Source organism: Microcebus murinus, chromosome 28 (genome assembly GCF_040939455.1).
Source record: "Microcebus murinus isolate Inina chromosome 28, M.murinus_Inina_mat1.0, whole genome shotgun sequence".
NCBI classification, from domain to species: domain Eukaryota; kingdom Metazoa; phylum Chordata; class Mammalia; order Primates; family Cheirogaleidae; genus Microcebus; species Microcebus murinus.
This window is the reverse complement of record NC_134131.1, coordinates 14,940,639-14,964,955: the sequence shown is the minus strand read 5'-3', so window position 1 is coordinate 14,964,955 and position 24,317 is coordinate 14,940,639. Positions and strand designations below refer to the sequence as shown.

Here is a 24,317-nt window from a genome sequence, read left to right as displayed (position 1 = left end):
GACACAGTTATGGAATATGCTCAAAGTACATAATCTATGACTACACCTAAAAAGTGAGGCAGCGGCTGGGCGAGGTGGCTCACACCTGTAATCCTAGCACTCGGGGAGACCGAGGCAGGCAGATCGCTCAAGGTCAAGAGTTCAAAACCAGCATGAGCAAGAGCAAGACCCCGTCTCTACTAAAAATAGAAAGAAATTAATTGGTCAACTAAAAACACACATAGAAAAAATTAGCCGGGCATGGAGGCACATGCCTGTAGTCCCAGCTACTCGGGAGGCTGAGAGGCAGGAGGATCACTTGAGCCCAGAAGTTTGAGGTTGCTGTGAGCTAGGCTGATGCCACGGCACTGTAGCCCAGGCAACAGAGTGAGACTCTGTCTCAAAAAAAAAAAAAAAAAAAAGTGAGGTGGCAACAGATTATGAATTTGTTCAGCATTCTTAGATGAGAACCTTCCTTTTTACATGTATGTAGGTTTACTTTTTGGCTTGTGCACTTGTGTTCAGGAATACTTTAGTACAAAATAACAGGCCTGCAAGTAGCAAAACAGAATTTCCTTCAAAGTTTACCCAGAGGCATCAGGAGTTCAGTCCAAAGCCCACAGTACAACTGATTCATCAACACCCCTGGGGACTAGATTTTTTCTTCCTCCTACTGCCTTGTCTAGAAAAAAGAAAAGAAAAGAAGGTATCTATGTACTCTTCAAAGGTTAGGAAGAAGCAGTGCATCTGAGTTCCCAGGCATTAATATGAGAGTTCCATGGCAGAACTTTCAAGAAGGTATCGCATAGTCTTACATACAGTTTTTATGGAGAGAGACATACGTATACTTGAGAAAGTCTCCAGATATTTGGATTCTCAGGTTACAAAGCTGGCCAACAACCACAATGAACCATTGTATCACTCAGAGAAATCTACACAAACATGGAGAGCCTAGGAGTTGGCTAGAGAATCCACCACTTTATTTACAGAAAAAGATGGCCAAATGGGGGGAAATAATACAGAGGCATTCCAGGAGCACAGCAAAAACAATCAAGTCAGCCATCAAAAAAACTGAATCAAAAACAATGCAAATCTGCTTTCACACCCACAAACTAAGGTTTCACTGTGTAACAGCACATAAATGATAATCCTAAATCCTAGAGAGAAAAGTAGATAGCACCTTGTGCTTTTCCTTGGCAGGTGAACTGCATGAGCTTACAGACTTCCATCTAGTCTTTTCATCCGCTAATGCGGGGCAAGGTAGTTTCCTGTGGAGGCAGTATTGACTTAAAAGGCTTGCTGTAGAAGAGATGGCTATGGTGCAGTTCACCTGGGTGACAATAAAGCACTTTGATATACTTAGCTGCCCCCAAATCTTACAAGTAGGAGACCAAGGTCCTCCTGACTCCCACATGGGCAAATCTGAGGCACAGGCACCCTTAACAGCACAGCTGATCCATGGGAGATGGACAGTGAACCCAGGCCTACTTCCCAGGCCAGTTACTTGTATGCCAGGACAAGATGGGAATAGCAGATGTGAAACATCAAATCCGTTCTATTTTAGCTCACAAGGCTCCAATGTGCTTCCACAAACACCTAGAGGAATCCACCACAGTGATGGATTTTACAATTTAAGCCTCCAAGAAACAGACAAGGGACTCTAGGTGGCCTGTCTCACTGCAGGAAATGAGGGTGAAGGATCCTTTATAAACAAAGTGTAGAGTCTCCTCACCCATATAATCTCTAAGGCCTGTAATGAGTGTACCTTTACAAGGCCCCTGCAGGGAGAGGAGCGGAGCAAAGCTTAGAACACGGGATGACACAGTTGCTCAAAAGTCGAAGGAGAGTCTCTCACTTCTAAAACACAGAGAAAGGACACAGAAGAGGCAAAGGCAAGGGAGACAGCCGGGAGAGGGACTGATGCATTGATAGACATCAGACCTACTTTTTCTGCATAGGCAGTATGACTGGCTGAGCTGCCCAAGCAGAGAGCCAAAGATTGAAACTGACTGATCTCTCAACCTGGGTGGGACACACTGGGGCCGACACATGGGGTGAAGCAGAAGAAGGATTATTTTTGGTCAAGTGTTCCAGAGAAGAGGGCAAGAAGGGAGGCTGGGACGCCTGACACCAGACTAGCAGGTAGTTTCTGCTGCAAACTGAGCCTTTTTCCATTTAACACACCCAAAAAGCATCCTGGGGGCATAAGTTACCTCCTTCAGGAGGTCCTCTTGCTTGAGGCCCCCAGGCTGTCCTGGATCTCGGTCAGCCAGGATGTCCATGGACGAGCGCCCCCCTGCACACCTCCACACTGACGGCAGCGGGACCAGCAAGCCCAGCAGCCGAAGTCCTTCCACCTGCGCTGATGCTGGAGTTGACATGGGAACAGGGACAGCCAAGCTGAGGAGTTACCCAGGAGAGGAGGAGGATGACTTCACTTTCACTGGTTTCAAGAAAATAAACCTCTGAGACAGGTGTCCAGTGAATTTCCCAAGAGATTTCCCACTTGGGAGCTCATTTTTAGAACTGAGAACCAGGAACTGAGTTACACACCCACATGTGCTTAGCCGAGGAGGAGGGCGACTTTATTCACAGACTGCTCAAAAATACAGGCTGCAGAGAACAGGACTTGGACTGGCAAACTCTTCTTCGTCAGTGCCTACCCTGGAGTATTCTGGATGGGTGGCAAAACCCTGATGCTATTCGGGGCAGTGACACCCTCGTCCCACATCCACTCCACCCACCCCACCCACCAGCCAGAAGCCAAAGCCTTATGACGAGGTTTCGAGGAAATGTCCTGTCCTGGTTTTCTCTGTTCTGACGGGCTCTCCAAACACATCCTTGACCTGGGGCACAGGCAGAGTTCAAACCCAGCCTATGTCATGTCAGGCCGCCAGTCACCCTGGAGAGTTTGAAGAGAAAAGGAAGAAGGTTCCAAACCAGGTTCACGTGACACAAAGCAAGCTTCATGCTCACCCTAGATTTACATGCTTTATAGTAAGAAAATGCAATAAAAAATTTGTCCCAATTTCTGAAAAACATATAATGTGAATTTTATGACCTTTTCCAAGAGACTCCTGATTGTGCCTGTTCTGCTTAAAGATTGTAGAGGCGACTGGTGTTCTCACGCAAGGTGGCCAAGGTGCGGGAGAGCGGCTGATCTTTGACCCTGGCGATCTCGCGAACCGTATGCAAGGCCAGGCCCGGGTGGGCATACTGGCAAAGGCTTTTGGGGACCTGGAAGACATCAAGCATTTATAACATCACTGTGTCTTCTGTGCACAGCTGTGATATAGAACTCCCTCCCTGTCCCTTCCCCAGCAAGGACCTCTTTGGGGCTGCCCTGTAGAGACCCCTTTACCTGCAGGTGCAGGGAGAGTCCTAGTCATGGGGGCTCTGGGTGAGCAGGGTCCCACGCTTCCTTGGACTACCCTCTACAGGGTAGGGCTTTGCACTGCCTGGAAGAGAGTGGTTACCCTTCAGCTTCTCAGCCCCCTAGACTTTTGGTTCTGCAGAGCAACAATGAAGAGATGTCTACATAGTCCAGGGTGGGACCTGGAAGTCACTGGGGCTCTGGCCCTGCCAGCCTTGTAAGGGTGACCACCCACCTCCCCACCTGCTCCCCTCCAGGCCTCAACTCAGCCTGAAGACACCCCTACCTGGCGAGGAAGGAAGTAGGGAGCATCAGTTTCCACAATGATTCTGTCCAGTGGGATCTGTTTCAGAGCGTCCCGGGCCTCCCAGGCAGAGGAGTATGTCAGCACTGCCGTGAAGCCCACAGACATATTGGGAAAGTACTTCAACAGGGGCTCGATGACTGGGTAGCTGCCAGTGAAGCAGTGCCTAGGGGAGAGAACTCCAGGTCAGGGCTCGCTCACAGCCCTTCTGCAGCAGCTCCAAGCCCCTCTAGATCTAGTACCCCTTTCAAATAATACCCAGATATAGAGAGACTACCCCAAAGGGACAGCTCCACAGTGAACAAAGTCAAGAGGTGGCTCCAACACACTAAGAGCCACAGTGACGCTGGGTGAGCGACACTCAGCAGCCCCGCTCACACTGTAGAACGCTGTGGTCTTGAGGAACGGCCACCACAAAGAGTACACAGCAACAGTACTGGGGTGAGGTATGCTTATAACACGAAAAGAGAAGCAGAATGAAAACCTGTAGCCCCTCTGAGAGCACAACTACAGTGTGTAAAACTTATGCTGATGTAATCAAGTGAAGTGGAAGGAAATAAAAAATGAAAATACCAAGGAGTGGGATTATTGGTTAATTTTCTTCTCTTATTGGATACCTGTTTGTGTTCTTGGTGCAATACATATTGTTAACCAATCTGGAAATTCAGGGCTTCCTCCAGCCCACCATGTCAGCTCATCCCTGGTCTACCTGCCACGTTAGATTCCCTCTAAAGGCAGCCCACAATGAAGCAGTGAGAAGCCAGCCAGCCCAGAAGTGCCAACAGACTGCCCCGTCGGTGCGCACACTCCACAGCCAGGGGTTGGAGGCTTTGCCCAAAAGGCCTGACAGCCCATCCCCCATCTCTCCCACCCCCGCCCCATCTGACAAGACCCACTTGGGATCTGAACTCCTTTATTTCTCAGCTGACCCTCTCTCACCCCTCTCTACGGAGCCAGCTCAGGCACTGCCTCCTGACCCCTTCACTGGGCTGAGCTGAGTGGCCCTTGCTCGGGCTCCCTAAGAACTCGGGCCCCCCTCTGTCCCACACTCCATATGCACAGAAGCCACCCGGCAACCTGTCTTGTCTCCCGGCAGCTCCTCCAGGTGTCTCCGGAGAAAAGCCAGTGCCTAGGACGTACATGTGGTAGGACTTTATCAGACTGAACTCTGCCCCTAGATGCCACTCAGATAAAACACATCCTAGACTTCAGTGAAAATAACAACTGGGACAAAAGAGCTTTCAAATTCAAAAAACAAAAGAAAATGTCTTTTCAAGTACCCTCGAATGTTCTCTGTGTGCTAAACCACCAGACCCCATGGGCACTCACAGGAACTACAGTCCTCATTTCTGAGAACCAAGACTCCGTGTCAACCCGCCACCCAGGAAGGGGGCACGAGAGGCCCTTCTTGCTCACTGGTGATTCAGGGCTTCAGCCCGAACCATATGGAATTGCCATTTTGTAAGCAATGGTCAAATATCAAAAATTTCATATAGTTCAACCTAAAAATACTTAATTCTTTAGAGAAGACAGGATAAAGACAGATTATCATTTCCCTCCTGAGTTTTCATTCTTCCAACTAACGCCCCAGACAGAGGGAAGTTTCTTTCATTTGCCCACTGAGGTTCCAGCCTTCTAACCTATGGATCTTGTAGTCAGAGGGCACAAATTTTTTCATGATGTCTAGCAGATCTTCATCAGCTTCTCGGCAGTGGATCACCAAGGGCTTCTTTAGAGACACAGCCAGCTGTAGTTGTCTCTCGAATACCTAGAAGACAAGGAGACAACACCTGCTGATTAGTGGCACTTCAGAAGGCCATTACCTCTGGAACACCCAGTCCAATGGGCATCCCACTGTCTCTAATTCTTTTTAAGCTATATAATGTAATAATAATGGCTGATGCTCATTGGGTGCCTACTATAAAGCGGGGTGGTACCCAAGGCACTTCAGGTGTATTATAAACAGTAACCCTTACAACTGCCCTGAGGTGGGTACTACTGTCAGTGCCTCAAGCAGTGAGGCCAAGGGACTTACAGCTAGTATGCTGTAGCGCCTGGGTTCAATTTGAACCCAGGCAGCAACCACTACGCAATGCTTATTTGAGAGGGCAGAGCAGGGCTCTAGAACATCAGGTACGGAGTTAATGTCCTTCACCTCACTGTCCCCACCTCCAGTCTCAAGAGGTATCAGCTTCCAGACCTTTCCCTACACAGAGCTGTGTGTATGTGTAGCTCTAGCATAATGACTGGCTCTCAGAAGGTATCTTTCAAATATTTGTTGAAAGAATACATACTATATTTATTGTTTACAACTTGGTTTCTTTACTAAATCAAAATCAGATAATCAGTGAATACTTATAGATACACTTCATTCTTTTTAACTCTAGCCACTTTTAAATTTTCATTAATATACATATTATTAATAATTTAAATAAAAAAAGTAGAGCTAGAATCCCTTCTTTCCTTTAGCAGGCCAGGTTTAGAACAAAGAACAAAAGTATTAAGTCTCTATAAGCAATTTACCTCATCTTAATGTTGCCATGAGTAGTTTTTTCAATTATGGAATGTAATTCATGTTTGCATTTTTAGCATCAAATAATAAGAGGCTTCTGGTAATTTGAGTCAGGTGATATTCCCTTAGACCGACACTTACAAACCTAACACTTGTACTGCCTCTTCTCAGAATAACAGCACTACGCCAGGACCAATTCTGATGTAATTTTTGTTTAACCTGTGTTTTCAACTAAAGGAAAATGACCAGGGACACCAAAATTACAGAGTGCTGGGCAAGGGCTTTAAAGACTGGCTAGTTCCAATGTCTATAGGTGGCCTGGCCCCTCCCAGATGAATCTGCTAAGTGCTCCTCTGTCCTCTGACCCCTATAGAGGCAGGGGGTTTCAAGAGATCCCAATTCCAACTTTTGATTCCTGCCTCTAAAAATGTACTCCTTAGAGTAGTTAAGCAAACTATGATAGCCTTAGGGTGGAATATTACACAGCTGTTAAAAAATATTTTTAAAATTTTAATGTAACAGGAAAATTCCATAATTTTCCACAATCTTTTCCCAAATGGGAAAAAAATATTCCAAACTTTTAAAAACATTTCCTAATTATCTTTTTTAAAGCACATAATACAACACATTTCTTTGATTCTATGACAGGTCCTTATAAGACAAGCCACTCATTAATTGGGTCTTGCAATCTTCCAAGGAACAATAACATTAAATTTTTAATGTTTTGTAAAACACATCCAAATTTCAAAAATGTTAAGATGGAAGAACTCATGAGAATGCAGGAACTTGTGGCTGGACTGGAGCTACCATGTTTTCCTGAAAATAAGACCTACCCATAAAATAAGCCCTAGCAGGTTTTCTAAGCATTTGGACGATATAAGCCCTACCCTGAAAATACAACCTAGTGATGGGCATGGCTACGCAGTGCGTCTGCACAACCCACGCATTTCACAGAGGGGTAAAGAAGACAAGCAGCCCTTCTCATCTGCCCCATCATGACAGCTACTATCCCAGAGGTGACCGGAAAGGTGCGGGCAGCCCCACCAACAAGGTGGGCTTCCCCTGTCAGGCCCTGGCCATCTTGTGCGTGCTGCAAGCTGCGGCTTTGAGGGGAAAGTCTCCTCAAGTGAAGTGAGGAGCAGGACGCTCCGCTTTAGGTATTGTGTGTCCCCAGGGGGAAAGAAGGAAAGCTGTGGCTGCCATTTAACTATGATGATGTTCCAGAAGACTTAACTATGTTTGAATAAATGTAGATTGTTGTACTGTACTTAAAAAAAATAACACATCTCCTGAAAACAAGCCCTAGGGGCCTTGAGGAAAAATAAATATAAGACCCTGTCTTATTTTCGGGGAAACATGGTATCTACAGCATTTGTCCTTCCAGGAACCCAGGTGAAAAGAACAGCGAGTGAATGCGGGTAAGTTATTTCCCCAACATAATTGCTCTCTTCCCCCTCCTAGCTGATCCATTACTTCCAGAGATTCCAGAGTCAGTCTTTCCTGGGGGTGGCCCCAGGTGTCCCTTGTGTATTTATTACCTCAATAATTAATTTTTTTTTTTTTTGGAGACAGAGTCTCAGTGTGTTGCCCGGGCTCAAGTGCCGTGCATCAGCCTAGCTCACAGCAACCTCAAACTCCTGGGCTTAAGCAATCCTCCTGCCTCAGCCTCCAGAGTAGCTGGGACTACAGGCACGTGCCACCATGCCCGGCTAATTTTTTCTATTTTTACTTGTTTGGCTAATTTCTTTCTATTTATAGTAGAAACGTGGGTCTTGCTCAGGCTGGTCTCCCGCCTTGGCCTCCCAGAGTGCTAGGATTACAGGTGTGAGCCATCACGGCCCGGCCAATAATTAATTTCAGTCAAACACAAGTAGAGACAGATGCAGCCTGGGTGGGGAAGAATACTCCCTGGCATCCATCCCAGATGCCAAGGGATTCTGATAATCGTATCGGCTGTGTGTGCAACTTACACAAGAACTGTTCAGGCTCTAACTCTCAAGAATTAAACAGTTATATCTGTAAACACAGAGATAAACAAGGAAAAAGTTAACAGGGGTTTGCTCTGAGTAGCAGAGTAATTACAGATTTTTTCCCTATTCTTTTGCTTTTCTCTATTTTCCAATCTTTCCAGAAAATATTAGGCACAAAAACCAAGGCTCTCCTATAGGCTTGGCTTATTACAGGCTCTCCTAGAAGGAGCCAGCTCTGGCACCCAGACGACTTAGCCAGACAGCCCTCCCACAGGCCTTTCTTCTTTTCTTCAAGATAAAACATTCCGCAGTCTGCACTTGGGCAAATGCAACTCAGCACAGACATCCAACTAGTACAGCTGTAGTTACCACCATTCATCTCATCTGGGTGCTGAATTCTACATTTATTAATACATCAAGAACATAGCATTCACTTGCTCCAATCCAGCCTAGGAGTCTCTAATGTTTACAGAAATATTTCTAGTCTTTTCCTCTCCTTTAAATGCAGCTTTGCCCCCCAGCCCACCCAGCAATTTATTTCCTCTATTTTCCATTTTGAGCCAAATTTTACCAAGCCAAATGATGCTGCATTTATCACCCCATTGCTACCACTTCAAGTTCAGTTTGTTGTACAGCATGCCCCACGGACCTTCACATACAGATCTGAAACTGACAATCTAATAAAGGAAAAGTCACTGTGAACTACGCAGCACCTTTCCTGACGCCAAGTAGGCATTCAGTGAACATCTGCTACACAACTAAACAAGCACCCCTGAGTACATGTTTCCGAACTCTTCCTCTTTCCCTACCACATTTGACCTGCCTGACAGAAACCAGATGGGAAAGAAGAATATTAAATATCTGTCCCACTTTCCTAAAGATCACTTTTCCTGTGTTCAGATTTAGCCATTTTACCATTCACCTCTGGCCAATAAACTGCCGCCTCGAGCCAGATTTGAGACAGCTCCAGAAGGAAAGCTGCTGTGCCAAGTTTGCACAGGGTGGGGCCCTCTGGCTTAGACCTCTCAGGCCTCCGTGACCCTCCAGGAAGGAAGCACACTCTCCAACAACAAATTCAACCTGGGAACCAGGGAAGAGGTGGAGTGGGAGGGTCTTTCTCCTTGTCCTGTTCCTTCAGAAACTTCCGCTGAAATGCTACAACTTTCCCCTTGCCAAAACACAATGCTCAAAAAATACCATGAGGAAATATGTTAAGATTGTAATAGTTTCATCTATGGTTGAATGGGAAATTGCCCTTTTTATACTATTTTTTTTTTGAGACCGAGTCTCACTCTGTTGCCCAGGCTAGAGTGCCGAGGCATCAGCCCAGCTCACAGCAACCTCAAGCTCCTGGGCTCAAGCAATCCTCCTGCCTCAGCCTCCCGAGCGAGTAGCTAGGACTACAGGCATGCACCACCATGCCCAGCTAAATTTTTTCTATATATTTTTAGTTGGCCAATTAATTTCTATTTTTACTAGGGACGGAGTCTCACTCTTGCTCAGGCTGGTCTTGAACTCCTCACCTTGAGCAATCCGCCCGCATCAGCCTCCCAGAGTGCTAGGATTACAGGCGTGAGCCACCACGCCTGGCCTTTTATACATTTTTATATTTTCTAAATGTTTTGCAATGAACATATTTAACTTTAAAAAATGAAACCAAAACCCAAAGTTTGTTGCTTCTCAGGAAGGAAAGAAAACAAATATTTTGACACTGCTATCTTTAACCATAAGAAGCCAAAGTAACTCTCCCCTCTCTTACATAATAAAACTGAAAAATTAAAAATAGCTTGTGAAGCATTTGAAAAATAACACCTAGATTGTCTGGATGGGAGCAACTAAATTTTAGAGATTCTAAATTCTTTTTTTATTTTTTTTTAAAAGACAGGGTCTCACCCTGTTACCCAGGCTGAAGTGCAATGGCACAATTACAGCTCACTACAGCCTCGAACTCCTGGCCTCAAGAGATCATCCTTCCCACCTTGGCCTCACCAAAGTGCTGGGATTACAGGCATGAGCCACAGCACCTCTCCTGGGATTCTAATTTCTTCAGATCAAAAGCGGAAAAACGCTTACTGTTAGGTTTCAATAACTAAAAGAAGAATTGAAACTCTAAGCAGTCTAAAGAGAGCCTCATTACCTTGTGCTGTTCTGGGACAGGCGTGGTACACTTGTAAGAGTAATCCAAGCCCATTTCCCCAAATGCCACAGCCTTGGGGTGCCTTAAGGCTTGCAGAAGATTTCTTTCTTGACTTTCATTGTAGTAACGTGCAAAATGAGGGTGACAGCCAAAGGCCCCCCAAACCAGATCTTCTTTCAACAGCTCTTCCCACAGGCAATCTGTCAGTGTCCGAGGATCACAGAAGTCAGAGATGCAGCCCTGAAATTCCTTAGGGAAGGAGCTGCTATAAATTTTTCTGAACTTGGTAAAAGTCCCTTTGAAAGACAACTTGGAATACAGCATGTCCAAGTGACAATGGGTATCAATGAAGCCCTCCTCCAGGCTTGGCTCCCGGTGGCTCCTAGGAAGGGAGCTAGATGTGTGTCCTCCACAAGGACGTGGTGGCGTCTCCTCTTGGAATGTTCTTTTCTCCTTCACCTCTTCCTCTGAGCTTCTGGAGAAACAAAATGACCTAGAGTTCTGGGATCTGCCTTCCTCTGTGGCCTCCAAGTCTCTGGAGGTGTTTTGGGAGCTCACTGCAGAGTTGGGGGAATAATCACTCAGGAGACCCCGGCTACTCCTGCCAGCCGGGGCTGTGCCGCCACCGCCTATGGTGGGGTAGGCCGAAGGCTTGGGGCTGCTGGTCCAGCAGCTGGCGTAGTCACACCAAGGACTGCTGTACAGATGAGGTGGGTACATGACGTAGTCTGTGGGGAAAGGCGGCAGCTCTGGGGCTGCTGAGGGTTTCAGTGCGACAGGCTCCTCCTGAGAGAATCTGACTGTGGAGACCTCGTCCACATCAGACCAGTCGCTTCCTGAAGAGAGCCGCTCGCCCGCCACCTCCCTGTCTTCGTGCTGTGGAACAGAAATGGCAGTGGGTTAGCCTTCCCACGTGAAGACAACCTCACGTACTCAGCAGCAGCAGAACACAAACTCTGGTTTTTCTGGCCACAGAGAAGACTTTGCATTGGCCCATCAGCTCACCTTGTCACCTGGTTTCCTTACAATTTCCAGAACTCACCCAAGTTACAGCTGTGAATAGTCCTATCAGGTTCAAGGAATAAACCTGTGACTGTGGTCTCATAATGCCACTCCTAAAGGGGATGCTATACCTGGACTCTCTTTCTTAATGACCCCTCTTGAGAAGAATTGCTCTCTAGAACACATTCTGTACTAGGGAGTTTGGAGGCTAGCAGAGCCCAGCTTCTCATCTCTAACAACATATCCAATATAGTCAAAATGCAAAACAACAACAGTTGTGGTAGTTTTAAAATATGTGCCCAAATTATTTTTGTGGTTTCCACTACTCCCCAATGAGAGGTGGGGGTCTATGACCCCTCCCCTTGAATATGGGCCAGAGACTCAAGGGTAACCAAGAGAATGCACCAGAAGTAAAGCTGTGTAGCTTCCAAGGCTCTGCCAGAACCACCAGCTTCCAACTGGTTCTCTCAGCTTGCTCACTCCAGGAGAAGCCAAGTACCACATGAGAAGTCAGACCACCCATAGATATGCCAGTTCCCAGCCCAGCTGACATCCCAGCTGAGACCAGCAGTAACTGTCAGCCCAGCAAGCTTCCCTGTAATCGCAGCCGGCCTTGCCAATATCCAAAAGGAACTACATGAGAGACTCCCCCAAGCAAGACCTGCGAAGTCTAGACCTTTCTGAATTCCTGACCCGCAAAACTGAGCAAAATAAAAGTTATTTTAAGCCAATGGCTAGCAATAGTAACCAGAACAACGATATGCTGCATTAATCAATTTAGCCCTACTAGAATGTAAATTCTACAAGGTCAGGAATTTTTTTTCCCACTGATGCCTCCCTAACACCTAGACCAGTACCTGGCATATAGTAAGTGCTCACAACAGTTGCAGAATTAATTTGTAGAAATAAATGTTATAATGGTTCCTGAACTTAGCTTCACAACATCACCAACTGGGGTGTTTTAAAAACAAAATTTTAATACCTACTCTACCCTAAGATATTGTGATTCAGTAGGTCCAGAGTGGGATCAAAGAATCGGTATTTAATTCTCCCTGTAATTTTGATGCAGACCAGGTTTGAGAAATATGGGAAGCACAAAGATATCAACTCGTGCTAAAAAAACATTAAGTGCCATCATTTTTCCTTGTAAGCCAGAGGCCTTATAAAGTTCTTTTCTTAATATAAATAAATATAATTCATGATAATGAAACAAAAAATTCACTGTGAAGAAAAGCATTATGAATTGATTAAACTGGAACAAATTTTTTTTACTGTTGTCTATACTAATTCTATATACCTATATCTATACTCCAAAAGGAAACAAATATTAGTAACAAAAATTTAAATGAATTATAAATTTCCTGCTTTATATTTTCCTCCCTTAGATAATCTTGCTGCTACTGCTTTCTTGAATGGCAGAAATATCCAAATAAGAATCTTTTCTAAAATGCAAAATAACTTAAATTTACAGCGCATTTAAAATTTAATCTGTCACGCCTGTAATGCTAGCACTTTGGGAGGCCGAGGCGGGCGGATTGCTCAAGGTCAGGAGTTCGAAACCAGCCTGAGTGAGACCCCGTCTCTACCAAAAATAGAAAGAAATTAATTGACCAACTAAAAATATATATACAAAAAATTAGCCGGGCATTGTGGCGCATGCCTGTAGTCCCAGCTACTCGGGAGGCTGAGGCAGTAGGATCGCTAAGCCCAGGAGATTGAGATTCCTGTGAGCTAGGCTGACGCCACGGCACTCACTCTAGCCTGGGCAACAAAGTGAGACTCTGTCTCAAAAAAAAAAAAAAAAAAAAAAAATTTAATCTGAATTCCTGAAGCTGGGTGATGGGTATGTGGGGACTCAGTATACCATTCTGTTTACTTTGAATATATTTGAAATTTTCCATAAAAAGTTTTTTAAAAATTATCTGTAAAGAGCCAGCATGGTGGCTCATGCCTGTAATTCTAGCACTTTGGGAGGATTGCCTGAGGACAAGAGTTCAAGACCAGCCTGGGCAACATAGTAAGATGCCGTCTCTACAAAACATTTAAAAATTTAGCCAGGCATGGTGGTGTGTGCCTGTAGTTCCAGCTACTCGGGAGGCTGAGGTGGGAGGATCACTTGAGCCCAGGAGTTTGAGGTTGCAGTGAGCTATGATGATGTCACTGCACTCTAGTCCAGGTGACAGAGCAAGACCCTGTCTCAAAAAAAAAAAAAAAAATCTGATTAGAATGGCCAAAAATCCAAATATAAGGTGAGGTTTATCTCCCCAAAAGTGATCTCTTAGAAAAGGCATCACTTTATATTCAAATCCTTACAAAGGCTCTTATATTAAAAGGTATACGCTAGGCCAGTCGCAGTGGGTGACGCCTGTCATCCTAGCACTCTGGGAGGCTAAGGCAGGCAGATTGCTCGAGGTCAGGAGTTCAAAACCAGCCTGAGCAAGAGGGAGACCCAGTCTCTACTATAAATAGAAAGAAATTAATTGACCAACTAATATATACAGAAAAAATTAGCTGGGCATGGTGGCCCATGCCTGTAGTCCCAGCTATTTGGAAGGCTGAGGCAGTAGGATTGCTTGAGCCCAGGAGTCTGAGGTTGCTTTGAGCTAGGCTGACGCCACGGCACTCACTCTAGCCTGGGCAACAAAGCAAGACTCTGTCTCAAAACAAACAAACAAACAAAGAAAAAGGTATACACTTGTTTGAAGACGACAACTCCAAACAGACCTCTACACCAAGCTAATTTTGAATGCTTACAGAGGTTCCCTAAACCCATTTTTTTAAAAAGGGAAAATAGGCTGGGTGTGGTGGCTCACGCCTGTAATTCTAGTACTCTGGGAGGCCGAGTGGGGAGGATTGCTTGAGGTCAGGAGTCCAAGACCAGCCTGAGCAAAAGAGACCCCATCTCTACTGAAAATAGAAAAATTAGCCGGGCATGGTGGCACATGCCTATAGTCCCAGCTACTCGGGAAGCTGAGGCAGGAAGATCGCTTGAGCCCAGGAATTTGAGGTTGCTGTGAGCTAGGCTGATGCCATGGCACTCCAGCCCAGGAAACAGAGTGAGATTCTGTCTCAAAAACAAAACAAAACAAAAAAAAACCTAAAATTAAAAAATAAAATAAAAATAATAAAATAAAATCTTAAAAAAAAAAACAAAAAAAAACAAGCAGTCCCGACCAGAGCAGGACAACAGAGGGCTTTAGGAGGCACACCTCCAAGAAAAAAAAGGGAACAGATTACTTATTTTGACAGTATGAGAAGAATTTTATGGCTCTAAGCAGTTTGGGGATAAATTAGTGATAGGCACAGAGAAAACCAAAGAAAAAAACAAAGTAATGACAAACTTCAAAACAATAAAGTTTTATGAGATAGGAAATAAAATCAGAGTATGTTAGATGAACTCAGCTGTGAACATGGCAGTAATAAACATTTAAAAGATTCGGCCCCAGGCCGGGAGCGGTGGCTCACGCCTGTAATCCTAGCACTTTGGGAGGCCGAGGCGGGCGGATTGCTCGAGGTCAGGAGTTCAAAACCAGCCTGAGCGAGACCCTGTCTCTACCAAAAATAGAAATAAATTAATTGACCAACTAAAAATATATATACAAAAAATTAGCCGGGCATGGTGGCGCATGCCTGTAGTCCCAGCTACTCGGGAGGCTGAGGCAGGAGGATCGCTGAGCCCCGGAGATTGAGGTTGCTGTGAGCCAGGCTGATGCCACGGCACTCACTCTAGCCTGGGCAACAAAGTGAGACTCTGTCTCAAAAAAAAAAAAAAAGATTCGTCCCCAAACGGCATTAAAATGACACAGGGAGGCTGAAAGGGGAAGTCGGTGTGTGCACGGGTGCGGCTGCTGCTGAAGAAATCGCACGGAACCAAATTCTCATCTTCCCAAGAATGTCTAAACTGAAAAATCAGTAAACAGTAAAGAATACTTAGAAATACAGAGGTAAACACTAGAAGAATTAAGGCTCGGTGTAGCAGTTCACACCTGTAATCCCAGCACTTTGAGGCCAGGAATTCGAGACCAGCCTGGGCAACATAGCAAGGCCCCATCTCTACAAAAAATTTAAAATTTAGCCAGGCGTACACGCCTGTATACCCAGTTCCTCCAGAGGTTAAGGAGGGAGGATTCCCTGAGCCCAGCAGTTTGAGGTTACAGTGAGCTATGACTCATGTCACTGCACTCCAGCCCAGGCAACAGAGCGAGACCCTGTATCTTTAAAAAAAAAAGGCTAAAAGATGAGGAGGGCTGCCTGAAGACCAGAGGAGCATAGTAAAGGGCGAGCAGAGACAGGCACCATGGAGAAACACTTTCCTCCAATTATAAGCTATGTTAAAAATCACTAGTTTACTACTAGTTTCCCTCCAATATCATCCTTCTCTTCTTCTCTAGCAACAGAAGTTTATTTAGGTGTAATTCTGCCCAGATGAAGATTAATTTTCCAGACTCCCTTGCAGCTAGGTGTTAGCCAGGTGTCCAGACTCCTGCCAAAAGGCATGAGCAGATACAATGTGCACAACTTCTGAGCCAAGCTCTTAAGAGGGAGGGAGCATACTTTTCTCTTCTCCCTTCTTACTGGCTAGAATGTCAATGTAATGAACTGAGTCCTATCAGAGTAGCCATCTCACACCAAAAGACGGACACTGTGCTGAGAGGCAGCAGGGCACCAAGACAAAAGGCACTAGAATCCTAATACTATGGAGCCATCCTTCTGAAGCCAAAATTCTATTTAAAAAGCCACTGTATTTATATTTTGACCTTTTATACAGCAGCCAGACCCACATCCTATCATATAAATCCTTAAAAAAAAAAAAAAGCAATGAATTTAGGTTTACTAATAACTCTGAAAAGTATATTAGAAAAGAACCATCAATTTGTTTCCTTGAGTCCTGGTTAAGTGAAATACCACTTTTTTTTTTTTTTTTGAGACAGAGTCTCACTTTGTTGCCCAGGCTAGAGTGAGTGTCGTGGCGTCAGCCTAGCTCACAGCAACCTTCGACTCTTGGGCTCAAGCAACCTTCGACTCTTGGGCTCAAGCAATCCTGCTGCCTCAGCCTCCCGAGTAGCTGGGACTACAGGCATGTGCCACCATTCCCGGCTAATTTTTTCTATATATATATTAGTTGGCCAATTAATTTCTTTCTATTTATGGTAGAGACGGGGTCTCCCTCTTGCTCAGGCTGGTTTCGAACTCCTGACCTCGAGCAATCCGCCCGCCTCGGCCTCCCAGAGTGCTAGGATTACAGGCGTGAGCCACCGTGCCTGGCCGAAATACCACTTTTAATTAATAACCCTTAGGATTAATCTAGAAAGAAAAACTAAATATTCTTAATCAAGAGAACTAAAAGTCCAGATGCTTTACTCACCTTTTGGATTTCTAAGTGAGAGTCAGAGTCATCCAAAAACTCCAGGCGGGGCGAATGTTTGTCAACGACTGTCCTTCGGTCACCAAGTAGCTCCTCGCTGGGTTTCTCCTGAGGGTCTATAACCACTCTCCTGTCACAGAAGTTGGTCCTCTCTGGCACAGTCTTTTCCTCCTTCACTCCCACCTCTGGGGCCGACTCTTTCTCTTTCTGAGGACTTGTGACCTTGACATTCCTAGCTGGTCCTTCTCCACTCCTGGTGGGTCCTTCACTCCGGACTGGTCCTTCTCCACGGCTGGGATGCTCTCCTGTACTTGGCTTTGCCTTAATGGCAGCCTCGCCCTTCCTTTTTGGCATTGATTTCCCCAGGATGCCCTGAATAGCCTTCAGGTAGATCATTGTGGAGCCTTGGTCTCGAAGTCTATCCCTCTTCCTTCTCTGAAGCTTGTTTGGTTCCTCAATTGTATCATTCTGACCCTCAGCTTCAGCTGCACATTCAGAGTTCATGGAGTTACGACAACTATCTTTGGAATCAACCTGGAAGAAAACACAGATTTGGAAGGGACTGTCCCAAAAGCAATTTTGTAAGGTGAAGCATTTGGCAACTTATAAATCAGTGGTGGTTCCACCAGCCAAAGGGCAAGTGACTGTGGCTAAGGCAAAGATTCTCTGCAGGTGGTGGTTTTCGTCTCACCCCACTGAGAAGTGCCACTGTAAAAGAGACTGAATTGCTGCCATTTCTTATTATTCACTTTCTGCTTATCAGGTGACATACTCTTGCTATAGTAGGAAGGAATGAGCTGAAATTAGCAGCCTGATTACACCAGACTATGGGCCCCTGGAAGGCAGGCACTACCACACACTTCAGACCACACACAGGCAAAAACGCTCAAAGTTTTCCCACTGAAAAGGTCCTTAGAAACCAGCTAGCCCAATCCAACATCTAAGAGTCAAGGAAACCTGAAGATCCAGTGAGGGGAAGGGCTAGCCCAGGGAACCCCAATCTCCTGAGTCCTCAGTGCAGTGTTCTTCCCACTTTACCCCAACCTCCTTAAAGTACTCTGCAAACGCCTTCCCTCAAATCATAGCCTTGGTGTTGGAAGGGGCATCGGTCTCCCAAAGAATGCATTGAGGTCAATGGGAGACTCTAACTGCCCCCAACCTTGAATCTCCTCAGAGACAGAAGTGAAGTCTCAGGCCCCTTCATTTCCCTTCTGCACCCACTCACTCCAGGAGTCCACAGGGAAAAAACTAGATTATCTGTCTGCAAAATTTGCCGTGGAAACTCTGATTCAGTCTAATCCTAGCCTGGTATAAGAACACCCCATAAATCTCCCCTAGAGACATTCCATAAGCACTGGACCATTACCCACGGCACTCTGCTGCCTCTAAAATGAAACTTCTAATTCATTTGTATTAAATTCCTCTCAAAAGGAAACACACTCAGAGAAAGGAACTCTACACACCAAGCTCACTAATCCTTTTCCTCTACTGAGGAAAAGAGGAATCCATTCCAAGGAATGTCCAGATAGGGGACAGGCTGAAAAACAGGCACCTACCATAAAACTGTGGTCCCAACCCCCGGGCTGTGGGCGGGTACCAGTCTGTGGCCTGTTAGGAACCAGGCTGCACTGCAGGAAGTGAGCAGCAAGCAAGGGAGTGCAGCTTCCTCTATACTCACAGCTGCTCCCCATCCTCCACATCACAGCCTGAGCCCCGCCTCCTGCCGGGTCAGCTGCAGCATTAGATTCTCACAGGAGCGCAAACCCGACCACAAACGGCACATTCGAGGGATGTAGGCTGCACACTCCTTACGAGAATCCAGTGCCTGATGAGCTGAGGTGGAGCTGAGGTGGTGATGCCAGCTCTGGGGAGCGACTGCAAATGCAGATTACCATTAGCAGAGACGTTGGACTGCACTGAGACCATAATAATCAATTGCCTTCCGATTCATCAAAACCTCATCAGTGAAAGTGACATTGTAATAATAGAAATAAAGTGCACAATAAATGTAATGCACTGGAATTACCCTGAAACCATGCCCATCCTCAGCCGTGGAAAAATTATCTTCCATGAAACCAACCCTTCAAGCCAAAAAGGTTGGGGACTGCTGTCATAAAACACATTGCAGCTTTTAAAAAGAAAAAAGTTTGCTCTAACGTTCATGCTACATAGTAAGAGTAAAAAAACAAGTAGCAAACTAACAAGTACAGGGTGTACTCTCACTTTTGAAAAGGAAAAAATACTTTTGTATGTATATACTTACAAACAAAGCCTAAAAAGATAAACTGTTTTGTTTTTATTTATTTATTTATTTTTTGAGACAGAGTCTCGCTTTGTTGTCTGGGCTAGAGTGAGTGCCGTGGTGTCAGCCTAGCTCACAGCAACCTCAAACTCCTGGGCTCAAGCGATCCTCCTGCCTCAGCCTCCTGAGTAGCTGGGACTACAGGCATGTGCCACCATGCCTGGCTAATTTTTTTCTATATTTTTAGTTGTTCAGCTATTTTTTTTTTTTTATTTTTAGTAGAGATGAGGTCTTGCTCTTGCTCAGGCTGGTCTCCAACTCCTGAGCTCAAACGATCCATCCTACTCGGCCTCCCAGAGTGTTAGGATTACAGGCGAGAGCCACCGTGCCTGGCCTGCGGTCATGAATTCTTAATGTGAATTTTCCAAAAATTTAAATACGACGGAGACCTAGCAGGCTACATTCATTCCACAGACCAGCAGTTTGCCAACCCTGGTAGTGAAGCCCAGGACTGTAGCTGGGGGAGAAAACGATTAGGAATATGATAACATACTTTATGCTTTCATATGGATTTACAATTTACAGAGCTGCCACAGCTGTCATTCCTCATTTGCAGAAAGGGAAAGTGCCACACAGCATGTAAGTAGCAGACACAGGATGCAAACTCAAGTCCTCCCCGACATCCTGGAAACCAAGGGAGAAGAACAGTGGAAATGTGAAAGTGAGAAACACTATCAAAGGCTGTAGGGGTCAAAGACAGTGAGGTCCCATGATGGATCAAGGTCACTGAAGAGGAGTTTCCACAGGTGATAAGAGGCTCTAAAGGTAAAGAGTAGGCAGAACAAGGGCAGAAAGTGCAGAAGAGACAAACTACCTGCTTCAAAAATGAGATTTCATTCTTCCCAGTAGCACTGCGTGGTGAACTGTGCATCTCCAGAGAAAGGGGGGGAGACCAAGCAGAGACACTGCTCTAGCCCCGCCTCCACGAACCTGAACAATCACAATAGCTCGCTGCCTTCTCCCTTCTAGCCTTCCTTCAGTGTGCCAGAGGAGCTCTAAAAGGCAACTCCCACAATAGCATGCCCCAGCTTAAAACCCTTCAAAGGCTCTGTGTGTGCCTACAGAACACATCTGGAACTTCTGAACTCATCAGAAGCCATCCACAGGCTGGCCCCCAGCCTGGCTGCCCAGCCTCATCTCCCATCTTTCTCCAAACACCCAGATGTCCAGGGAATGCAGAGAGGTGCCAGGGACGAGGGAGAAGGCGGCCCTTGGGGCCAGAAGTGCCCGAGCACTGCAGACAAGCAGCATCTCCTGACACCTTTTGGGCACACTATGCCTAAATGTCCTTTACCTCGGATGCCAACTCTTCTGTAAAGACCTTCCCAGATAGTTAAGACGCTCATTCCTTTGACCCTCAGGTACTTCAAACATTCCTGTTACAGCACTATGCTCAATGCCCTGCAGCAAGTGATTTCTCAGTCTGTCAAGCACTGCCTTACTGTCCTTGGCTTTTGTAAAATAACTCTCCAGCCCCTAGCACTCTCCACCCAAGCACTGGACATCTGCCAAGGGAAGATGCAGGAAGCAGTTATTGTGAAAGATCTATCATTCGAGAGCCAAGCTACTCAATGGTTTGCTGTGCCTGGTGTCTCCCCTTGCACAGCACTCATCAAGGGAAGGACCTTGCCGCCTTCATCCCTCCACCCCTCCATCAATGCCAGGCTGGGGCACAGCAGGTGGGCCCAGAGGCAGCAGTGCAAAGCACACTGGCTTTGAAGTCAGACCAATCTGGGATTATCCCACAGCTCTGCTGCTTACAAGCCACATGGCCTTGGTCAGATTATTTAACCTTTCCAAGTCTCATTTTCCCAGTGCCTACACATAGTAGGTGCTCAAGTATTTGTTAATTGATATGAAACTATTTGTGGACTGATATGCAGAGATAAGACCACCTTATTTCTTCATGAGACTCTTAGGAGGATGGGACAGTCTATAGGTCAAACACTGAGAATCACAGTTGATCAGAGTCTGTCACATCATAAATGCTCAAATTTTCCCTTCCATTCTTCCTTCCCTAAATTAAATGGAGAAATTTAGATATGTCATAATAAAGACTAAATATAGAGTACATAAAGGTGCTCATAATACAATTAACCTCCTCTATAAAGAGTAAGCTGAGATCATAAGAGTAACATTAGAATTTGAGAAAACCTCTCAAATGACTGTCAAGAAGGGAACAGTGTATGGTCAGCCAGCAGCGATTCTAAAATGCCCAGCCTAACACTTTCCTCTCTGAGTATTCTGGGACCTGGCACAGAGCCTCTGTGTTGAAGGCTAGGGGAAAGGGACACAAAGCCAAGTGTGTACCCCTCAAAGTTTACACAGCAGACACAGAAGGGGAGTGAGGGTACCCTGGCAGGACTGGGGTGAGATTATGCCATTTTTCTGAGTGTCCCTTAGCTGTCCCTACTTTCTAGGATTTATGAGACAGACAAGCTCACGCATGGCAGAGCAAGGGGGGAGGAGGAGCAGATGGAGGGGAAAGGTAAGAGAGGCATTTGTCATTCATCAAGATGAGTAAAGTACTGTACCTTGTTTTTATTTGTTTTACAATGGGAACTATGTACCTTGGTTTTTTTTTTTGTTGTTGTTGTTGTTTTTGAGATAGAGTCTTGCTTTGTTGCTCAGGCTAGAGTGAGTGCCGTGGCATCAGCCTAGCTCACAGCAACCTCAAACTCCTGGGCTCGAACAATCCTGCTGCCTCAGCCTCCCAAGTAGCTGGAACTACAGGCATGCGCCACAATGCCCGGCTAATTTTTTTTCTATATATATTAGTTGGCCAATTAATTTTTTTCTATTTATAGTAGAAACAGGGTCTTGCTCTTGCTCAGTCTGGTTTTGAACTCCTGACCTCAAGCAATCCGCCCGCCTCAGCCTCCCAGAGTGCTGGGATTACAGGTGTGAGCCACCACGCCCGGCCTCAATTGATATTTTATACTGTACCTAAGTCCTCTGAAATTTTATCAAAAAGGATTAATGACAAGATTAAATTGTATGAACAAAACCCCATACTTACTGATTTACATTTGAGTCATAGTATGGTTTATGCCAAAGACAGAGCTTTTCAACTAACCATTACTTGTGAATTAAAAGAGAAGAAAAATCCACGTGCCCACACAAGAGTTCGGACTGCGAGGTCCACACTAAAAAAACCTGGGCACTTCGGGTTCCCCAGGATAAACTGCCAAATACACTTTCATTTTTCAGCTCTACCTAAGAAACCGCCAAGGAAAAGTTTAAAAATAAATTCACTTTCCTTAGGACTTGTTTTTATTGCTTTTGTAAAATAACTTTCAGGACAGCCCTTCTCATCTGAAATAAGACTTTTTTTTCCCACTCCTCCACAGGCAGAACAACTCCTCACCTTTTAAGGTCTGGAGCTCTAAAACCTAGAATGCAAACTCTAAGAAGGCCATATCTTTGCTTTGTTACCAAAGAATCCCAAACACCTAGAACACTGCCTGGCACAAACTAGGACATCAATGATAACTATTTGTTCAGAGTCTAATTGAATGAGCAGATGAAATGTACCTTCTCTGTGAAGCACTGCTCAGTCTGCCCCAAGTACCCTTTTGTGTGCTACCATTGGGGCACTAAACCTTTAACCTTAAGAAAAAAAAAACAAAAAACCCCACCCCACTAAGCAAAACCCAACGTGATGAAAACCATCACTTTGGTGAAAAACGACACCAAGAACCAGGTTCTTTGTTTTGGCTCTGTGATTCAGAGTGGCTCAGAGTACAAAGGCACAATTCCTTAAACTGACAACCAAATCAAGTAACATCTGTGTCTCTGAAGCACGCACTCCACCCTCTGCTGCGGTGCTTCTCCAACCTAGATGCACATTTACAATCACCTGGGAGGCACTTAAAAAGATGGAAGCCCAGTCCGAACCGAAGCCCAGTTAAATCAGTTTCTCTGTGATAGGAGGGACCTTTAAGCCTTCCAAATAGTTCCGGAGTGCTGCCAAGTTGCAAACTACCTCTCTACTGAACTTCAGGTCACCTGGGGCAGACTGCTTGGTCTAGGAACACGCCAGAGACCTTCAAGCATATGATCTGTTTTAGTCTCCTTCACCAAAATTCCCATCCCCAACCTCTCAAGCTAAGTGGAAGGGGCTTCACCGACTGCAAGGCGCGGCAGCCACCTACCTTAAGGCTGCAGGCTTCCTCCTCTAGAGAAGCCATTTCTTCTAGAGAGGGGTTGGCAGGGCGTAGAGGGGATCCCCCTGACGAAAGGAACCCGCGAGTGCTCCGAATCAGGCACCCTTTGGATGCGGCCCCGCCCACACCTGGGCTGGAAGAAGGCGAGGAGGAATTTCTGCCTCGGGATGAGCCCCAGGATAACCGCGGCGTGCAAGCCACATCGTCCAACTTCGGGGCTTTCAGGCGCTTGGGGCTGCTGACCCTTTCTGAGCGCGACACAGAGCTACCAGCTGGCCGGCTGGAGGGGGCCACATCACCGGGCTCCCGGAGGCAGCTGCGCTTGCTGGGACACCCTTCCGACGTGCTGCTCCAGTGGTACTTGACCTTGCGCCGCTCCGACGCCATGGGCACCTGCAAGGTAAAGGGGGCCTGGATTCCAACACCATCCTTACTGGCTGCCCCAGCTCAAATTCCCGCCACCCCGATCCCCCTAAAGGGGGGGACCAAGCCAGAAGGCCAGAGCCAGGGGCTGGCCTCACTGACCTTTCCCTCTTCTTTCCACTGCCCATCACAGTTCTCAAGGTTTCAGAGATGCCAAAGCGCTTCGACTCAGTTTGCAATTCCAAAGCGCTTCGGAGAAGTCAAAACAATCCGAAATTTACTAAAGGCTTCGGTTTGGTTTCCAAGCCCACAACGTGCTTCCGAGATCACCATGCGCTTCAGTTTGCACGGTGCTACTTCGGAGACGCCAAAGCGCTTCCGGGACTACAAAGCGCTTCGATTTAGTTTGGAATACAAAGCCCTTCAGAGCTGTCAGAGCGCTTCAAAAGACCACGGGGCGCTTTAAGGTCCCCACACCGCGGCCAGACCCGCAGCCCGAGGGGCAGGCGCGCGGCCCGAAGGCCCTGGCAGCCTAGGGCCGCCCGGAGGGCAGGGCCAAAGCCACGCAGCAGCCCGCCCTGCGCCCGCGGCCCCGCCGACCAGCCCCGGGCCGGAAGGGGCCCGAGCCGCCCCTGGGGAGCCGGCAGCGCCCCAGTCCGCCGTTTCCAGACAGAGCCACGGCCGCCGCGGCCCAGACGCCCGCCCTGCTGCCCCGCCGTCCCGCCTGGCCGCCCGCTCGCCGCCCGCCCCAGTCCTGCGGCCCGGCACGGACTCCGCCCGAGCTGCAACCACTCCGGCCTCCGCGGCGTCCGCCCTCCGAAACCAACCCTGAGGCCCGCAGTCG

The 24,317-nt window shown here is 46.5% G+C and overlaps 1 protein-coding gene across 2 annotated transcripts; it reads right to left on the bottom strand.

The window, feature by feature from the left end:
• Positions 1 to 937: 937 nt before the first annotated feature.
• TATDN2 (TatD DNase domain containing 2) lies at positions 938 to 24,317 on the bottom strand. Of its 2 annotated transcripts, none has more exons than XM_012760678.3 (8): positions 23,636 to 24,314; positions 23,099 to 23,503; positions 16,643 to 17,176; positions 10,276 to 11,151; positions 5,297 to 5,424; positions 3,639 to 3,822; positions 3,041 to 3,216; positions 938 to 2,881 (listed from the first exon to the last, which is right to left on the bottom strand). In XM_012760678.3, the coding sequence occupies exons 2-7, from the start codon at positions 23,495 to 23,497 to the stop codon at positions 3,076 to 3,078; spliced, it is 2,262 nt and encodes a 753-aa protein (XP_012616132.1). In that variant the 5' UTR covers positions 23,498 to 23,503; positions 23,636 to 24,314; the 3' UTR covers positions 938 to 2,881; positions 3,041 to 3,075. The 2 variants fall into 2 exon arrangements, 1 of the variants encoding a protein (XP_012616132.1); XR_001153002.3 differs by lacking the exon at positions 938 to 2,881 and adding an exon at positions 3,341 to 3,437 and having other exon boundaries at positions 3,097 to 3,216; positions 23,636 to 24,317.

Bases quoted from the DNA above. Each gene is read 5' to 3' on its own strand.
- TATDN2 (XM_012760678.3), bottom strand. From the start codon at position 23,497: ATGGCGTCGGAGCGGCGCAAGGTCAAGTACCACTGGAGCAGCACGTCG. The intron at 17,177-23,098 runs GTAGGTGGCTGC...GTTTTCTTCCAG, and splicing joins AGGAAGCCTGCAGCCTTAAG to GTTGATTCCAAAGATAGTTG. The intron at 3,823-5,296 runs GTTAGAAGGCTG...TCTCTCCCCTAG, and splicing joins TCTGACTACAAGATCCATAG to GCACTGCTTCACTGGCAGCT.